The sequence below is a fragment of the Chenopodium album genome, chromosome 9 (assembly GCF_948465745.1).
Source record: "Chenopodium album chromosome 9, dcCheAlbu1.1, whole genome shotgun sequence".
Lineage (NCBI taxonomy): Eukaryota > Viridiplantae > Streptophyta > Magnoliopsida > Caryophyllales > Amaranthaceae > Chenopodium > Chenopodium album.
Genome location: NC_137842.1, coordinates 19,001,065 through 19,019,177, shown reverse-complemented (window position 1 = coordinate 19,019,177; position 18,113 = coordinate 19,001,065). Strand labels below are relative to the sequence as shown.

Below are 18,113 nucleotides of genomic sequence, written 5' to 3'. Positions count from 1 at the left end.
TCCACTTTTTGAACTCTCAAATTGCGGCAAACACTACAAACATCAAAAGCATACAACATACAAGAGCAGCAACCAGACGATTCGGATGCAGCCTAGTAACAACCACCATAGAATCATATAACTCTAACCCAGATCAAAATTCAAGCAAATATCATCAAAATTCTAAAATAGACATTTAACAATAACACCTCTTTTAATACCAATTATCAGTAACCAAAAGAGCAAAAAATATAACACTTAATTTGGTCATGTAACCACCATAACAGCAATCAACCATAGCAAAGTCATCTAAAATTTATTCATGCACCAAACAACCATTAAATAATTTCAAAATATTAATCATGAGCATTAATAATTTAATAATACTTGGCCATTAAAATTACAAATTCATGAATAGTTTTGAATTGAAAGAAACGAATAATTTAGACATTAATTCTAAATACTAAGTTTAGAAGCATACCTGTCCAGAGGTTCTGGAGACTAAGCCGAGTCACAAGATCAAATTGGAGTAGAATCTTTTGAGTTAGAGCAGCAACATTGGACTCATCTTCAAAAAATCCCAAGCCCTGTAACATCATAATCGTGATTCAAAGAGAGAAAAAAAAAGTTCATTCTCCAAACCCCTAAAATTTTGATTATATGAATGACTTTAGTCTCAAATAGAAAATTGTGAAACACAAAATCATATTATATTCGCCCTGTCAAAAGAAAGAAACCCTAAAATTGAGTTCACGAAACTTAAAACTGATGGAATTGAAAGGCAAAGAAAGCCTCAATTCAAGCAATAACGATAATGGAATATAGAGGAGAAGAAAAACAAAAATAAAATTTGAGGATTTACCATTGAATAGCTTCAAACAATCGAGCATAAGCTTTATCCTCCTCTTGTACTTGTTCGATTCTGATTATTACTACATAATTTTTCACCCTAGTCCCCACTCTCTTTCTCTCTCGTTCTCTCTCTCCCCTTTTCGAAGCCACCACCATTGTTGCTATAGCCGCCTACCTACTCAGCAGCTGTGTATAGAGACAAAAAGCCGAAATGCTCCTCATAAGATGCAAACCAAAAACAAAACTCATCAGAAACCCAAAATCAATTAAATTTGAGAAACTTAAAACACAATTAAACAAATTAATTAGGTAATCTACATGTTTATAAAATAGTTCTAAACTACTTCACGACTCACAAATTTTCCCTCTTCAAGCAGTTGGTTTCCATAAGGAATCACTCCGGGATTGTAAGAAAAGTTAGACATCCAGAGTCGTCCCATGAGCAGCAGCAAAAAGCCATCTGACCACGACCATAAGAAACCAATTAAATATAATCAAGAAATCAAAAGGGGTTCAAAAAGTGGAAGAACCCTCAAGATTCCTTTAATACAAAAACCCAAACTTATGTTTCAGTACTTAAATTTACATATATATAAACAAAATTCAATAATTGGAACCATTACAGTTCATCATTGACAGAAACAGAAGAAAAACAACTTACCTCAGCTCTAATGGAGGAAAGATAACTCTGAATACGCTTCAAACCAGCCTATAATGAATCACAAAGATCATCTGAACCAAAATTATCTGAACCTGAATCACAATGAATCAGAAAACCAATCCAGCAAAAGGTGTCATTCAGCACTTTGAATTACTTGAACCAGAATAAAATGTAAAGCTACACCACCAGTAGGAGCATTCCTATCTCCATAGACCTATTGATTACGCTGTATGAGGTTTTGAGATTTGTAGCCTAAAGCTACAGTGAGATTAATAGCCCAAAGCTATTGTTATCCTTGTAACCTTCCATTATTAATCAAAGTACTCAAGCTTGCCTTAAATTAGTGTTAATTAATCTTACTTATTGTGCGTGAGAAAACCGGTTCTTGACATGTTCTCACCTGGCCATCCATGGCAGACAATGCACTGTTTGCGGCTTCAGCATCTGCAAAGTTGACAGACCCAAATCCCCTAGACCTTCTGGTGTTTCTCTTAGTGATGACCCTTGCTGTAAATTACAAAAAAAAAACCCAATGAATTAAAGACTGCAGACTTAAAGACCAATAAGCAAAACTTGTAATACAGTAAAACTTGCATTACAGGAGAAAGTACAAGATAATATAAATTGTTGCCACAAAAAAAGAGTAATTATTTTATACAATTATCAAGTTAATTGAACTCATTCAAGCTTCAACTTACATAATATTGGTTTCAGATTATCATCAGGTGTTGAATAGCCATGAGATGTGTCCAAGTTAATATTTTAAAGCAAGATGCCAAATCACCATGTAGAAACAAAAAACCTAGTCTTATGATCCAACAAATTTTTTTTATCCTCCAAAGGATAATTTACTTGATATTCAGCAATACAAATGAGACCATCAACAATAACTACTCAAGAATATTAGGTAATTATAACACAACTCTAATGAACCTTATTGAAGGAAACAACTGAAATTCTAACTCGGTTGGTTAAAGTCTTTGAGGTGGTACAACCCTTACCAAGACCTCCTACAAATTTGTTCGAATTTCACAAAAAAAAAAATTGCATTAACTTCAACTGATCTTGTTTCTCAATAAATCAAAGTGAAATTCCATCAATTCCACAAAACACAAACATCAACAACAGAAAAAAAAATCTAGAAATTAAATACAAAAAACAGGTCGAACATCCAATAATACCTGAGTTTATTCACTTCAAACTCGAATCGAGCAAACCTTGCTCCATCTTCCTCCTTCCGCCTATTTCAGAGAGAAAATAGAGAAACAGGAGGAAACTACTTCACACTGCGAGGAAAGAGAGAGAGCGAAGAAGCAGAGGAAGAAGGCGCCAACGATGATCGGTGGTTTCAAACTCACCGCCATCGTTGCTGAAGGTGTCGAAACCCTAGCTTTGGATTTCCCCAAATGGTTAAAACTTGTGAACGTGAAAAGAGAGGAGAGAAGAGGAGGAAAACTGAAAGGTGAATAATGAAGGTCAGAGAAACATATGGCTGAGAGGAAAAGTGAATACTGAATAATGGGGCAAAGCAAAAGGTGAAAAAGAGGGGAAGGGGTAAAACCGTAATTGAATATTTTGAGGGGCAAAAGAGTCACCACACTATTCCTAAGGAGTTTCCAACTTGCCAACTTCTCAGTTTTAATAGTTATAGATTATAGATTAGATGCACCTACTTCTATTGTCTACATCTAGATGTAAATAAAAGAGGTTCTAAAATTGCCTTATCTCTCACAATTTTCCATGGCTCTTTTTCAAAGAATAATACTCCTTACTTGCTTTTATTTTGATTAATTTTGTGGCTATAAAATCATTGACGAATATCATTTTATCAACAGAAAGAAATTATAAAGATTTTTAAGTGTTTTAATAAATAAAGAAATATAGAAATAATAAATAAATAAAGTTCGCAACTTGCTCAAATGCTCAGCTGAATCTTCCGCCTGTCTCTCGTGCCCCCAAAAAATCTTTTATAAATTTATTTATTTATTTTTTGCTGGAAAAATCTACGATTTTATTAGGGTTAGTTTTGGAGCTTCCGATTTGGACGGCGGAAAAGTAAAGAAATTAAAATAAAAAACCTTAAGAAAATACCAAAAAAAAAAAAAAACCTTGGAATAAATTTGCTTTTCGTCATTTTTCCGCAAAGTTGAGAATACCCCTTTTCTCTCTGCCTCTTCTTCCTTTCTCTCCTTTCATTGGACAAAAATCTGGCTATCAACAGGTTTAATTCTTGTATTTTCCGACAAGTTATTCAAATTTTTTTTCTATTAATTTGTAGTTGAATTTGTTTTTAATTTGTGATGATTGTTTAATTTATTGTTCAATTAATTTCCAAGATTTTATGGTATGATCGTTTTTAGGGGTTGATTTTCTTTCATTATTTTTGATATAATTCTTCTTTGTTTTTGTTATAAACGATTAAAAGTATATGTTTAAATATATTTTTATTTATGTAAATTTGAAATTGAATGTTAAAGAAATGGGTTTTTATTTATTTGATGTATATGGTCTATGTAAATGTAATATATGTTTAATCTTGCGTATTTTTGCTTATTTATAATGGGATTTTTTTAGTATTTGCTAAGGTGATTGGTAATTGAATTATTACTGGAGATTACTAAGTATGTTTTATATTTCACTATGTTTGAAATTTTGCTTATTCCTATTCAGGAAGTCATGTTAGTAAAAGAAAACTTGTAATTGTATTGGTATTTTAACCAGGATTTGGTTTTAACATAGACGCGTTTTGGATTCGACCTAGGCATTGTTCTGAATTTGACTTAGGCTGTGTTTTGGTTTTGATTTAGACCATGTTGTGGATTTAACCCCGGTCACGAACTTCTACCATTAAGTTGGTTGTTTTTATCCTTACATGATTAATAATACTTGCTATTACCTAGAGAGGTGTGAGAATGAGTTGTTATGAGAATTGAAGGAGTGAAAATGGATAGTTGGTTTTGGTGATAATTATCATGAAAATAATAACTAGATTAGAACATCTCCAACGGTTAAGCTACGATGCCATGTAGCTTACCTTGGCACATCAGATATTTAAGCTAGTATATATTGTAGCTACAAAGTGCTCCACATTGGTCAGAATAACAAAGTGTATACTATCTATGTAGAGGATGATAAATTTGTCGAGTTGGGGTGGTGTTTTTTAAGCGTTTTTACATGGGTGAGATTTTGGTGTCAACTTGTCACAGAGTTAAGGTTGGTTACTTGGAGGAATACCTTCTCCTTATAAATACTTTTATAACCAAGGAAAGGATACTTAGAAAGTTAGAAATACATTTGGTGTGCATGTTTTATTAGCCCTGTCGAAAATTTGCAAAATTGGAATCTTCATGTCAACCTATCCCAAACATTTCTAAATTCTAACCTATAAGTGAGAAATTGAATATCTGAAACATACACCTGGAATTCCTTAAAATCATTGTGCTATGGTGATGGTCATAGTTAAAGTGGATAACCTGGAATTGTATACTTATATGCATGCGGAGTTAACTTATAACATTCCAAGGTTAATTTGTTGAAATTTCTAGGATATTTAACATAATTACACATTTTATTATCCTCTGGTGTGTTGTTTCAGCTCTCTTTTTTCTGTGTAACCTTGGTCTTAGACTTTGCTGCAATCCAACTCTGGTATGTTATCAATTTGATAACTATGTATGAATCAAAGGAGGATAGTAGTTTTAAATAATGATATATGAGTGATAGACTGATAGATGACGAGGATAAGTTGATTCATCAAAAGATGTTATGGTCCTTTGTGTTTACCTGAACCTTAATCCACTCTGAATACAGATTAGTGATGGTGAATGTAGTAGTTCATGCTCTCTGTCAAATCTTAGAATATATACAATGTTTGCTCTTTTGCTGTGTCATGTCTCTTGAAAGTAGTTATGAATATGAGAAATCTAGATTTGAATCTGAGAAATTTAATTGTATTGATGGCATCAATTGCCTGTAGGCTTTGCGTATTTTATCACCATTTAAGCATTTATTTTTATTTTTATTTTTATCTTTGTTTTTGTTTATGTTTTGATATTATGTCATTGACTCATTTATAGTAGATGATGGCTTCTTAGAGGAAAAGTGCTGAGTCTTAGACAATAAAGGCTGATGTTACTTTAATATGGAGAAATGTATAGGAGAAAAGTATAATTACATAGAACTCAACTGTTCAATTTCAATGTTTTTATTCAGGTCTCTGCTCATCAACAATCTGTCTGTTGTATCGGCTTGGGATTCAGCTTTCCAGCTTAGCAAAGATTTTCAATCACTCTGGCAGCTGCAACCCAGTCAAAGCTTTCTCGCACCACCAAGCGGGTGTGGGGTACTAATGACCGTGTGATTGTACTCTGTGTTTTGCGAAGATCAAGGTCATCCCATATATGGAGATTGTGTCGTACTTCTGAGGGTTTATCTGTTGATTATGGCTAAAGTTACCACCTTTTAAGTTTTTGAATTGTGCTAGTGGGCTATTTGGAGTAATTTTGAATTTGACTATGTAAATAAGTTGGTCATTCTTAGCTCTCTGTGATAATTTGATTGATTGTTCAGTAAAGCTCTGCTCAGTGCTGCAAGCCTGTTAGTGTATAATGGGTCGCTTCTCGTGCTTCTACGGTCACGCTCCCGGTCAAAAGCAAAAGGTTAGTATTAAAGTTTTTGGTGTTAAACTTGAAATTGTTATGAATAATCTATGCTTCATTTTTATAGCTGTCCATATCTTTTTATTATTTATTTTTGGTGTTTCTCAGAAATCAGCCCAACCTTCATTTGAAGCAATGGTCAAGACGCTGCAACTTGGTTCTCAAAATAATGAATCAGCACTCTCTGGCAATCCTATAACCAGGCATGAATTTCATATAGGGAAAAGTGAGGCTAGTGAAACTGAGCATCTTACATTGGCCTCACGTAGTTGGAAATCTGGAGAAGTAAAATGTGATTATGATGTTGCGAGTAATGCAGACTCTATGCACTTTCAGACAGGGAATATTAGAAGAAGTCTTTCTGTTGGTTGTGAATTGGAAAAAGAAAGAATCTTTGGTGTCAGTAATGGTGATGACTGCTATGATCAGGAGTTTTCTTTTGAAGGGTCACATGATTGTGATGAGGTTGTTGATGTATCACCTACAAATGATGCCAGGAGTCAAGGTATCTCCTCTCCTGATCAGAATCATGAAGCTTCTCGTACGCTGTGCCCCAATATTAGTTCTGATATTGGAAACCAAGAGTTAGTCGTAGCTGTTTATAACCCTCAATATTTGAATAAGGAAGGTCTTGAAGACTCTCATCGCTCATTGCATATGGGGGCTCCCGATGGTTCTGGTCAGAATTCACCTACTCAATCCTGCATTTCTAAATCGTACTCTATGCCAAATTTTGGGTCCATGTCTCCAACTTCTCCTGGTCTTTCTGCCTGTGTCATGTTGACTTCTCGTAATAGATCTTTTGAGGATCTTAAAAAGCTCTCTGTTAACAGTGAAAGTGTTTCAGCTCATAATGCAGAGATTGTTGGATTATGCAAGGATGATAATTTGAACTGTCCTGAGAAATTTGATGGAGAAAATGCTGTTTTAAATGGTTATGACTCTTATAATTATGGTTGTTCAAGCAAAGACTGGATAGTCCCTATGCCAGATGAAATTGGTGTAATGGGACATGGCCAGGGCAACTCTTCATCTGATCCCTGGGGTGACTTTGCAAACAGGGAATTTAAGACCAAGCTCATTGAGGATTGGGTTATTGATCTTCAGCACTGCAGCCCCATAGAAGAGACCAATGAAGTGGCTGATTCTGGTAATGAGGTAAAAAGAAGATCTGCATTCTTGGATGGTCTGGATAAAGTGGATATGAATCTATACCCAGGCATGGAGGCAGCAAAAAGATACATATCTTCTCTGAATGCCACAACGACCACTGCACAGCTGGCCAATCATGGTTTGGTTGTAATCCCACTTCTCAGTGCATTTGTTGGCTTAAAGGTTCTAAATCTATCTGGGAATTCTATAGGTTGGTGAAGCACAATTGTTGTGATCTACTTTAATCATTAGTATCTTTTCCAAATTTAGCTTTTTCGTGTTAAGTTGTACTTTGCTTTGTTTTTTACTACCTCTTTGCTTCTGGTTTCATTCTTCTTTCTATGTTTATTGTAGTGACTTTGGATGCTTGTTTTGCAGTGAGAATTACTGCTGGTGCTCTTCCTCGAGGATTGCATATGTTGAACTTGTCCAAAAACAAGATATCGACCATTGAAGGTTTAAGAGAGCTTACAAGGCTTCGCATATTAGACCTGAGTTACAATAAAATATCCAGAATTGGACATGGTAAGTTTCTACTTGGCATGTGGCTTCTTATAAGTGTCTTCTTAGTTTCTTACCTTTTTCTGCATAGTTGCTTCTTATAAACGAGATATCGACCATTGAGAAACTATGTTTTGTTCGGTTGGAGAGAGAGAGAGAGTTGGGGGGGGGGGGGAGAGGGAGGGAGGGAAGGAGTCAACATAGGGGTATGCCAAAAATTGCTTTTCAAGTAGCAAGGCTGTGGCGGGAGGGAGGGAGGGAAGGAGGGAGGGAAGGAGGAGTCAACATAGGGGTATGCCAAAAATTGCTTTTCAAGTAGCAAGGTTGTGGCGGGAGGGAGGGAGGGAGGGGGAGTCAACATAGGGGTATGCCAAAAATTGCTTTTCAAGTAGCAAGGTTGTGGCTTTTGTAGCACTCACAAACCCATTCTTTAATAAGACTTGTTTATTTACACGAAGTGGGAATGTGATTAGTTGTTGGCGGTGTAAAATCTTTTTTAAGTAGAATATTATTTCGTAACTTGTTGAAAGTAGTTTGATTCCATTAACTTTTGATAAACAAATAATACGGGTATGCAATCAAGAAAATGAATGGAAGGGAAAGGAAAGTAAAACCCTTAGATTTACTACGTTGTTTGTTCAAAGAGACAAAAGGGAAAATAATAATAATAATAATAATAACAAACCACCAACACTACCTCCCTCCTTCTCAACCCATATCCACCTCTACAAGACTACAACCAAAATAACTCCACCTTATTTAGTGGAGCACCACCTTATCTTTGCATCAGAACATGGCCTTTGCCTCACTCTTGCACCACCACATCTCATTAGAGCACCTCCTCTATCTCTTTTGCTCCCTTAGAATAGATTATTTTAGGGTGGGGTGGGTGGATTAGATTTTACGGGAGTGGGTGGGTTTTCGGGGGGTGGGGGTGAATTTACGGGGGTGTCAATGGTTTTTCAAGTTGGTAGAATGGGGTGGGGTGGATGTTCTAGGGTGGTGGGTTTTTTGGGTTGACTCTTGGATGGATCTTGTGGCGGCTTATGGGTAGCGAAGTGGTGGCAGTTAGGGTGGCAGCGGTGGGGTGGTGAGGTGGCGTTGGTGAGTTGGTGATGGTGGCTCTGGTGTGGTGTGGTGTGATGGTGGCTAAGAAAAAAGAATCTAAATACCTAGGGGGGATTGGATAATCAACCTAGAAGACTTTGGGGAAATAGAGAGGAAAGGGAATGACCAATATGTCAATACAAACATCAACAAAGGGAATCAACCTTTTTGATTTCCTTACTTTTTTAAATACCCTGTACCAAACACCACCTTTTATTTGTTTGTTAGCTACCAAGAAGGCAAGATATTTTTTTTGTTAGATGGGAACAAATCATAAACCTAGAAGGTGATGGTGACACCAGATAACCAAATCATCTATAGCCGTGGGGATTGGGCTTGGGGAGGGGGAGGGGGGGGGGGGGGGGGTACTTGTTTGTAAGCAGAGTTTTATTTGGTAGGCATGCAAAGTTTGCTTTTTCCAAATATCTTATCTTGATTGAGGTGTTCTTTCCCAAGAATGGAATGAATGGCCTTTGACTTTTGTATCTTCTTCCATTTTTTGTTTATGCCCCAGCGCTATTTTGATTTCTCATTCTTTCCAAGTTGTTAAAAATGTTGTGATTGAAGTAAATGACGAATTTTTTTTTTTACGTGTATGTCTTTGGAAGAAAATTTCCTAATGGGTATATAATTTTTAGCTCTCATGATGTTAGATATTGTTTCTGGATGTCTGGTATTTATTTTTCCTGTTTTCCCTTGCAAAATTTATATTGTGTAATTCATGTTCATGTTGTGGTCTGGTTTTGAAGGTCTTGCATCATGCTCCACTTTGAAGGAATTATACTTAGCTGGAAATAAAATCAGTGAGGTGGAAGGTCTACACAGGCTTTTAAAGCTAACTGTTCTTGATTTGCGGTTCAACAAGATTGCTACTTCCAAAGGTCTAGGACAACTTGCTGCTAATTACAATTCCTTGCAAGCTATCAGTTTGGAAGGAAATCCTGCCCAGAAAAATGTCGGGGATGAGCAAGTGAAAAAGTATCTACAGGGCCTACTTCCTTATCTAGCTTACTACAACCGGCTGAATATAAAATCCAGCACACTGAAAGATTCCTCGGATAGGTCTGTTCGACTGGGTATTTCAGACCGGGGACTTAGATCTGATCACAAGTCTTCCTCACGTCGTGGAAGTGGCGCTCCAAAACGATCAACTCATTCATCTACACATGGGCAGAAGGGTCAATCATCAGACTCTCTGAGGCAATCTAAAGGGAAACATGTGCTGGTTCCACCAAGTGGGGCAAAACCGAGTCACCGCCATAATAATATCGACTTTTCCAACAAGCTTCAAAGTTTGAGATCTGGTCTCTCACTCCACAAAAGTCGAAGTGAGGGCACTCTCGCTGTACTGTAAGTTTGTCTTCTGCTTATCAAACCTACCAGGAGTAAGGTCCCTTCTATTGTCTTTTGCATGGAATTATATTTGTGGTTTGTGATATTTTTTTCTAGTTACTCAAGTTTTCATATTATGCTGGTGCAAGAGCATTATGAAGCTGGTGCTCTTCTGAAATTCAAGTTTGTTTCAATGCAATAATAGAAATTTGCTACAATCATAAATTCATAAGACTTTCTAGCCATTTTTTAGTCATATATATAGTCCATTATTTTAGCGTTTGATTGCGGCCATTGTGATGGAGTATGAATCGGATGCTAACTGTCCGAACATTTATATGCTTGGTTTTTGCTTGAAGTTGGAGTTTTGCTCATTACAGTTTACCTCTAGTAAAAAAATTTAGTAGTTTCTCTTTGCACATAACCAAAGATATGCAAGTAGCTTTTTAACCAATAAAGTGAGCCGCTGGAGTATTTATACTAATGGTATGTAATTGCAATGAGTAAAGTTCATACTATGTACAAGTATTTAACCTCAAAAGGGCCCAGTGCAACAGGTGGGTTGTGCTTGCATATACCCAAATCCAGGCATCCAACCATCAGGCTTATTTTCACTTGTAAATTCGATGTCCCAAAAGTATGAATCAATTGAGTTTTTTATCAAATAAAAATACTCAGATGTTGTGCATAATGTTAAACGGAGATTGTATTATTGTTAAAATTATGCATTACTGTCAAAATTATGCATTATGGAGTAACAAGTGTGTCAGTCAAACTATTTTAGGCCATAATTAAGGAGCCGAATAAGATCCCTTTAATCCTTCATATGAAAATACTTGCTACAATTTGAGGGGTCTAATTCTATGTGACAACTATATTCCCAATATCTTCTTTTACAATTCTCTCTTTTAAAAAAGTATTAGCCTTTATCTCATTTGAGGAAGTCCTAATGTCTAATTATTAGATATTAAAAATAATAGCTAAGAACAACATAACATAAAACATCCTTTATAAGGATTTTGTACAAACTCTCTCCTCTAAATGCTATGTTCTCTCTCCTCTAAACAGAAAGCCCTCCTGAAATCTAGAACTCAACGGAGCTGCGGGGCTAGTTCTCCGGCGGGTTTTTCTTCCATGTTTTAAGTTTTTCTTTGCTCGTGTTCTAGCGTTGTAGGTGAAGTGGTACCAGGCTCCCAATGAGCTTCAAACTCCGCTTAGTGCTACCTCTTCTCACCGGAAAGTTCTCTAAGTGGGTTTTTTTTTCTTCAGTTCCTGTTTTTAAGTACAAGAAGCTTTGTGTTTGCGCACCAAAGGATAAGAAGGCCATTTTCAATTTGGGTTGAAGGTTTCGTTTGACAAAACAAGATTCGACGGCTAGCTCTAACGCTGCCGACTACGTGTGATCGAAAAAATCGAGTTGGTAAAGGTAAAGTTAGGGTTAGGGTTTCTTCGTTTTCTTGCGTTGGGCTTTATTCTCGCTCCTTTGATTTCCTCTGCCCATTTTCTATTTTGTGACACCAATACTGGGTTTGTCTCTTGGTTGTCTTGCCGCCGGTGATGTTAGTCCAGTTTGACCTTCACGGGGAAGGCTGTAATCGGAGGTCGGTGTTAGCTGGTTGTTTTCTTGCTTGTTTAATGGCTTTAATTGTTTTTCTCGCTTTATTTCTAGTTTTCCTTGTTTCTATGGGTCCTTGCTATGAGTTTGATGCTATGAGATGCAGCTCTCTTTGTTCTAATTGGTGTTTGTCAAGTTTATTGGTGGATTTAAAGGGGTGTGTCCTGCTCCTGTTTACAATTTTAGGTATGCGAGTTTTGGTTTTGTGGGGAATTTTCCATTGTTACAGTATGGTTTGGTTCATAGGGTTGGTTAGGGTTTGTTGGTTGTTTGTTGTTTCCTCTTTCGATTTTTTCATTCGAAAGAGTTTCAAAAGGTTATTCATTGATGTCCTTTGTTTCAGCTTAGTAGTGGATTTTCAATCTATTACTTTGAAAAATACCTATCTTAACACTGCTCCCCAAAATGAAATGTTTGGGGGCCCCCAAAATGATATTTTGGAGGTTCATAGTATGTCAATGGTCTTTTTCTTTGAGAAAGGATCAATGGTACCCGCAATTAAGGGTATCGAATCACAATGGGTGATTCAATGTGTATTGTACGCCCAAAGTGCTTTGTTTTCCTGCCCCATTTACTTAATGTAATAGGCACTTGGTGTCATTTTCAACTCGTTTATATGTATATCAGAATTTGTTTGTTCGTCGTCCTCCAATACATTCTCTAAGTTCAAGAGAAAGTGGAATACATAAACAGAATGGTGTGTTTCTCATCGCATGCTCAAAGGATAATGACAGATTATTCAAATCAGCAAGATCAAATGTGGAAGTTCTTTAATTTAATGTATTCGCGTTGTAATAGAGGAGCTAGTATTCTAGTAAGGCTCTTAGTTTGTAATACTTTTATTTTAACTTATATTGTTGTTGAAAAAAAAAAAAAATTTGTGATATTTTTAATGAAGTAGTATCATTTTATCCCTTAAGGGCCTTTCCAATTTACTAAAAGTAATTTAACTGAATTGATTGGAGTTGAAATTAATTGTTTATGAGAGAAGGAAATTAGGAACTAAATTAATTGGAGCTGAAATGAAATTAAGTTGAACCAAACATACCCTTTTATTTTCAAAATTGCCATTGTTTGACATTTGTCAATGCATGTCTAGCTGTTAGACATTAACTCTTGCGTAAGTGAACGGAAAGTTGTTGGCATGTTCGACCTAAGCAGGTAAGTAAACTACTCTTCGTTGCATAGGCGAAAGAGCCATTAAAGAAGACTTGATTCCAGAGAGCAAGTTGTTTTATGTGCTGGTACGGTCCTTTTTGATGGTTGAAAAGGGCGAGATTGATGTTGTAGCAAGAGATTCGTCATGAGTTGGCTTGCCTGGAAGACCAAGGAGTTTGACACCACTTTCAATCAACTGTGATTAAAAAAAAAAAACCGCTCTTGGGAGTCATCAGCCTGTTATCCCCGACGACCTTCTTCCCTCAAACAATCATTGTATTGATTTTCATTTCTATCTCAATCTTGGATGTCTTGCTTTCTGACAATTCACTTACTTGGAACAAGTATGGTAATTCCTATTAACTCTTCCTCTTATTTCACATGTAAATTTTCACTAGAGTAACATTGATAATTAAATATTAAATAATTAATTTATCACAATGTGTTCATATTCATAAACTTGAAGTCGAACAAAGCAAATTAATAATTTTAAATACTAGATATTAGATAATATATTTAATGTTCAATAATGATTGTAAAAATATACTTCCTCTGTTATTTTATTATTGCACCATATAGGTTGGACACAATATTTTTTGTAGTGGAAAAAAGGAAGAGAGAGAAGGGTAGAAGTACATTATCAATGTGATGTAAGCATGAACTAAAGAATCAAGTGTTAAAGTAAGGGTATATTAGGTATTTACAGTGTGAATAGAGACATTTTATTTCCTTAAATAGATATGGTGCAATATTTATGAAACTTCCTTAAAAGATAAGTGGCCTAATAATAAAAAAACGGAGGAAGTATTTAAATAGTAGGAGTACCGAAGTAAATGTACTAATTTAATCTATATTTGTTTTTTACCATATAATTTTTATTACTCCGTATAAAACTTTATTGAAAATATGCATATAATGACTAGGGGTGCTAGTCGATCACGAGCAAAGGGTTGCTCGACTCGTGCTCATTAATTTTTTAGTCGAGTGGAGACGATCACGAGTTGCTCGGTTAAAGGTTAGGTCTCTTAAATTTCAAATATATGTTGATTATATGTTGTTCTCTTTATATAAATTTTTCCTACTTTAATTTATTATTTTAAATTTATTATATGCCAAGGTAAATTTTTGTTTTAAGGATAGAAAAATATTGAATTTCTTGTATACTTATTCGAATTTTGAACTGATTCGAGCGAGCACGAGCAAACTCACGTCGAATTTTGACCGAGCGTTAACCGAGTCGAGTACTAGCGAGTTGCCTTGCTCAATTAGCACCCCTAATAATGACCCAGGGCGTTGTTCGGACCAAAAACTAGTTGATAATTAAATATTAAATCATTAATTTATCATATAAAATTATGCCATGATGAGTGTCAAAACTACTTTTGGTTTTTTGTTTTTGTTTTGTTTTGTTTTGTTTTGTTTTTGTTAAGGTAAGATGAGGACCCTACTAAACCAACGCCTCTCACATGTTTAGCCAGCCCAGCTCCAGTGCTCCGCAAGTCAGCGTTTGAGAGTAAAAGGGGGAAGTAAGGGAATCTCCCTACTCCCAAGCATTTTTATAGTGAGTGAGGCTCGAATAAGTTTAAAGTTACAAGGTGAGTTCCCTACCAATTTCACCCTTTGCTTAGTACTTTTGGGCAAATGGATCGGAGTAGTAACTTCTTGCCTTTTTTGTTTTGTTTTGTTTTGGGAATGCTTATTCTCATTCTTTAAATTCACTATTACCTCTATAGTCTAAGAATTAATACATAAAGATAGGAAATTAGTACTCCCTTCTTTTTTAAATATTTGCTCTACTTTTTTTTTTTTTTGGTCGTTTTTAAATACTTGCTCCATTCTTTTATTTGAAAAGTTTTTACAATATTTAAATTCAATTCTCTTAACTAGTGGACCCAACATAAATTATACTCTCTCTGAATCTATTTGTTAATCCCATATACTATTTTCGCTGTTTAAAAAAAATCTACTCGTATTGAATGTATTCTATATTTAACATAGTTTTTATGTTCTGTTTTACACATATTAAATTCTTTCGGTGGTTTAAAGATCTATATTGCTGTAGATAGATGTCGTATGACTATTAATTAATATATTATAATTCTTTCTGCTAAAAAAAAGAAAAAAAAAATCTAATTGGTTAAATTGATTGTGGATTAATGACATGCCTCTACGTAAGAAAATCCCACACTTGAATTATGTAATCATGGTTGATATCTCCCAAAAAAAAAAAAAAAAAAAATTAAATAAAAATAAGGCAAAAGTAACTAAGAATTGTTTTTGTAATTATATGTTAGATTTCATAAATTTTTCATTTTAAATTTTATGTGATTTATTCCATTAGGATTATCATATGCAAGCGGAGAGAGAACACACTAGTAGAAAAATAGCAAAGGGCACCGGTTCAAACCCGACCTAAGACACCGGTTTGAACCGGTTACAATGTGGGGGTGCCAATTACCCCCCTTTTGCCACCGGTTCAAAACCGGTGCCATAAACCGGTTTTGGCACCGGTTAACCGGTGCCTTTAACTATTTTTGCCACCGGTTAACCGGTGCCTTTAATACTCCCGCGAATTTTTTTTTTTGGTGGCAGATCTTTTTGGCACCGGTTAACCGGTGCGTTTTAAGTTAATTTTTTTTTTCCTTTTTTCTTGCAATAATATTAAAAAAAACCCTGTTATTCCAGCAATAATAACCTGTAATTCCAGCAATAATATTAAATAAAATAATTCATAATATTATTATTATAATTACTAATAATAATAATATTATTATTAAATATTATAATAAGATACAAATAATATTAAAAACAAGAATTCATATACGTATAGATATAAATATTCCCAAACGCAATACAATAAAAAAAAAAGTGTTATATATATATACAAATGATAGTAAGTAAATAATGAAGAATAATATAGTTAAAAAGTTAACATAAATTTACAATTAAAATGACATTTACATGTTGAAGGTGATAAAAGACGCCAACATATCACGAACTTCATTAAGTTCCGTGATTGCCAACGGACCATCCTTTTGTACCTTGCAAAACTTGAAATACAAAAAAATTATGTTAGAATTAATTAATTAGGCAAAACAGTATGTATTTTATCAAATATGACCTATATGTCTTCTATTTAGCCCATTTCCTACATTTCTTATCAAATAAACTATTATTTTCTCATAACATGTCAATGTCACCTAGTTTTATGTGTCTAAGCCCTAAAATTGAATCAAAAGAGTATTTTATTAAGGTTTAAGATGCTTTTTACTCAAAATGGCCCAAATATGGCCTATATGACTTTACTTTGCCCATTTCCTACATTTCTTATCAAATGAACTTTATTGATCTCATAACATGTCAATATTATCTAGTTATAGGTGTATAAGGAAAGAAATCACATCAAAAAGCATATAAACACAAAATGGCCAAAATATGGCCCAAATGACTTCTATTCAGCCTATTTTCTACCTTTCTTGTCAAATGACCTATTTATTTCTCATAACATATCAATGTTGGGTAACATTAGGTGTCTGGGGCTAGAAATCACATCAAAATAGCATTTCATTAACTTTTAGGACGCATTTTACTCAAAATGGCCCAAATATGACCTAAATGACTTCTATTTAGCCCATTTCCTATATTTCTTATCAAATGAACTATTTATTTCTCATAACATGTCAATTTCACCTAGTTTTATGTGTCAAAGCCCTAAAATTGAATCAATAGAGCATTTTATTAAGGTTAAAGATGCTTTTTACTCTAAATGGCCCAAATATGGCATATATGACTTTACTTTGCCTATTTCCTACGTTTCTTATCAAATGAACTTTATTTATCTCATAACATGTCAATATTATCTAGTTATAGGTGTATAAGGAAAGAAATCACATCAAAAGAGCATATTAACACAAAATGGCCCAAATATGGCCCATATGACTTCTATTCAGCCCATTTTCTACCTTTCTTGTCAAATGACCTATTTATTTGTCATAACATGTCAATTTTGTGTAATATTGGGTTTCTAAGGCTAGAAATCACATCAAAATAGCATTTCATTAAGTTTTAGGACACATTTTACTCAAAATGGCCCAAATATCGCCTATATGACTTCTATTTAGCCCGTTTCCTACATTACTTATCAAATGAACTATTTCTTTCTCAAAACATGTCAATGTCACATAGTTTTATGTGTCTAAGCCCTAAAATTGAATCAAAAGAGCATTTTATTAAGGATTAAGAAACTTTTTACTCAAAATGGCCCGAATATGGCCTATATGACTTTACTTTGCCCATTTCCTACATTTCTTAGTAAATGAACTTTATTGATCTCATAACATGTCAATATTATCTAGTTATAGGTGTATAAGGAAAGAAATCACATCAAAAGAGCATATTAACACAAAATGGCCCAAATATGACCCATATGACTTCTATTTAGCCCATTTTCTACCTTTCTTGTCAAATGACCTATTTATTTGTCATAACATGTCAATGTTGGTAATATTGGGTGTCTAAGGCTAGAAATCACATCAAAATAGCATTTCATTAAGTTTTAGGACGCATTTTACTCAAAATGGCCCAAATATGACCTAAATGACTTCTATTTAGCCCATTTCCTACATTTATTATCAAACGAACTATTTCTTTCTCGTAATATGTCAGTTTCACCTAGTTTTATGTGTCAAAGCCCTAAAATTGAATCAATAGAGCATTTTATTAAGGTTAAAGATGCTTTTTACTCTAAATGGCCCAAATATGGCCTATATGACTTTACTTTGCCCATTTACTACATTTCTTATCAAATGAACTTTATTTATCTCATAACATGTCAATATTATCTAGTTATAGGTGTATAAGGAAAGAAATCACATCAAAAGAGCATATTAACTCAAAATGGCCCAAATATGGCTCATATGACTTCTATTCAGCCCATTTTCTACCTTTCTTGTCAAATGACCTATTTATTTGTCATAACATGTCAATTTTGTGTAATATTGGGTTTCTAAGGCTAGAAATCACATCAAAATAGCATTTCATTAAGTTTTAGGACACGTTTTACTCAAAATGGCCCAAATATCGCCTATATGACTTCTAT

The 18,113-nt window shown here is 34.6% G+C and overlaps 1 protein-coding gene and 1 long non-coding RNA gene across 2 annotated transcripts; one reads left to right on the top strand and one right to left on the bottom strand.

Moving 5' to 3' along the window:
• Positions 1 to 958: 958 nt before the first annotated feature.
• Positions 959 to 1,558, bottom strand: LOC145559631 (uncharacterized). Its single transcript, XR_014092812.1, has 3 exons — positions 1,493 to 1,558; positions 1,188 to 1,291; positions 959 to 1,017 (listed from the first exon to the last, which is right to left on the bottom strand). It is a non-coding gene; the product is annotated as an uncharacterized LOC145559631 (long non-coding RNA).
• Positions 1,559 to 3,557: 1,999 nt separating this feature from the next.
• Positions 3,558 to 10,600, top strand: LOC145558462 (uncharacterized). Its single transcript, XM_081619713.1, has 5 exons — positions 3,558 to 3,713; positions 5,705 to 6,150; positions 6,259 to 7,513; positions 7,681 to 7,827; positions 9,660 to 10,600. The coding sequence occupies exons 2-5, from the start codon at positions 6,100 to 6,102 to the stop codon at positions 10,262 to 10,264; spliced, it is 2,058 nt and encodes a 685-aa protein (XP_081475839.1). The 5' UTR covers positions 3,558 to 3,713; positions 5,705 to 6,099; the 3' UTR covers positions 10,265 to 10,600.
• Positions 10,601 to 18,113: the final 7,513 nt, after the last annotated feature.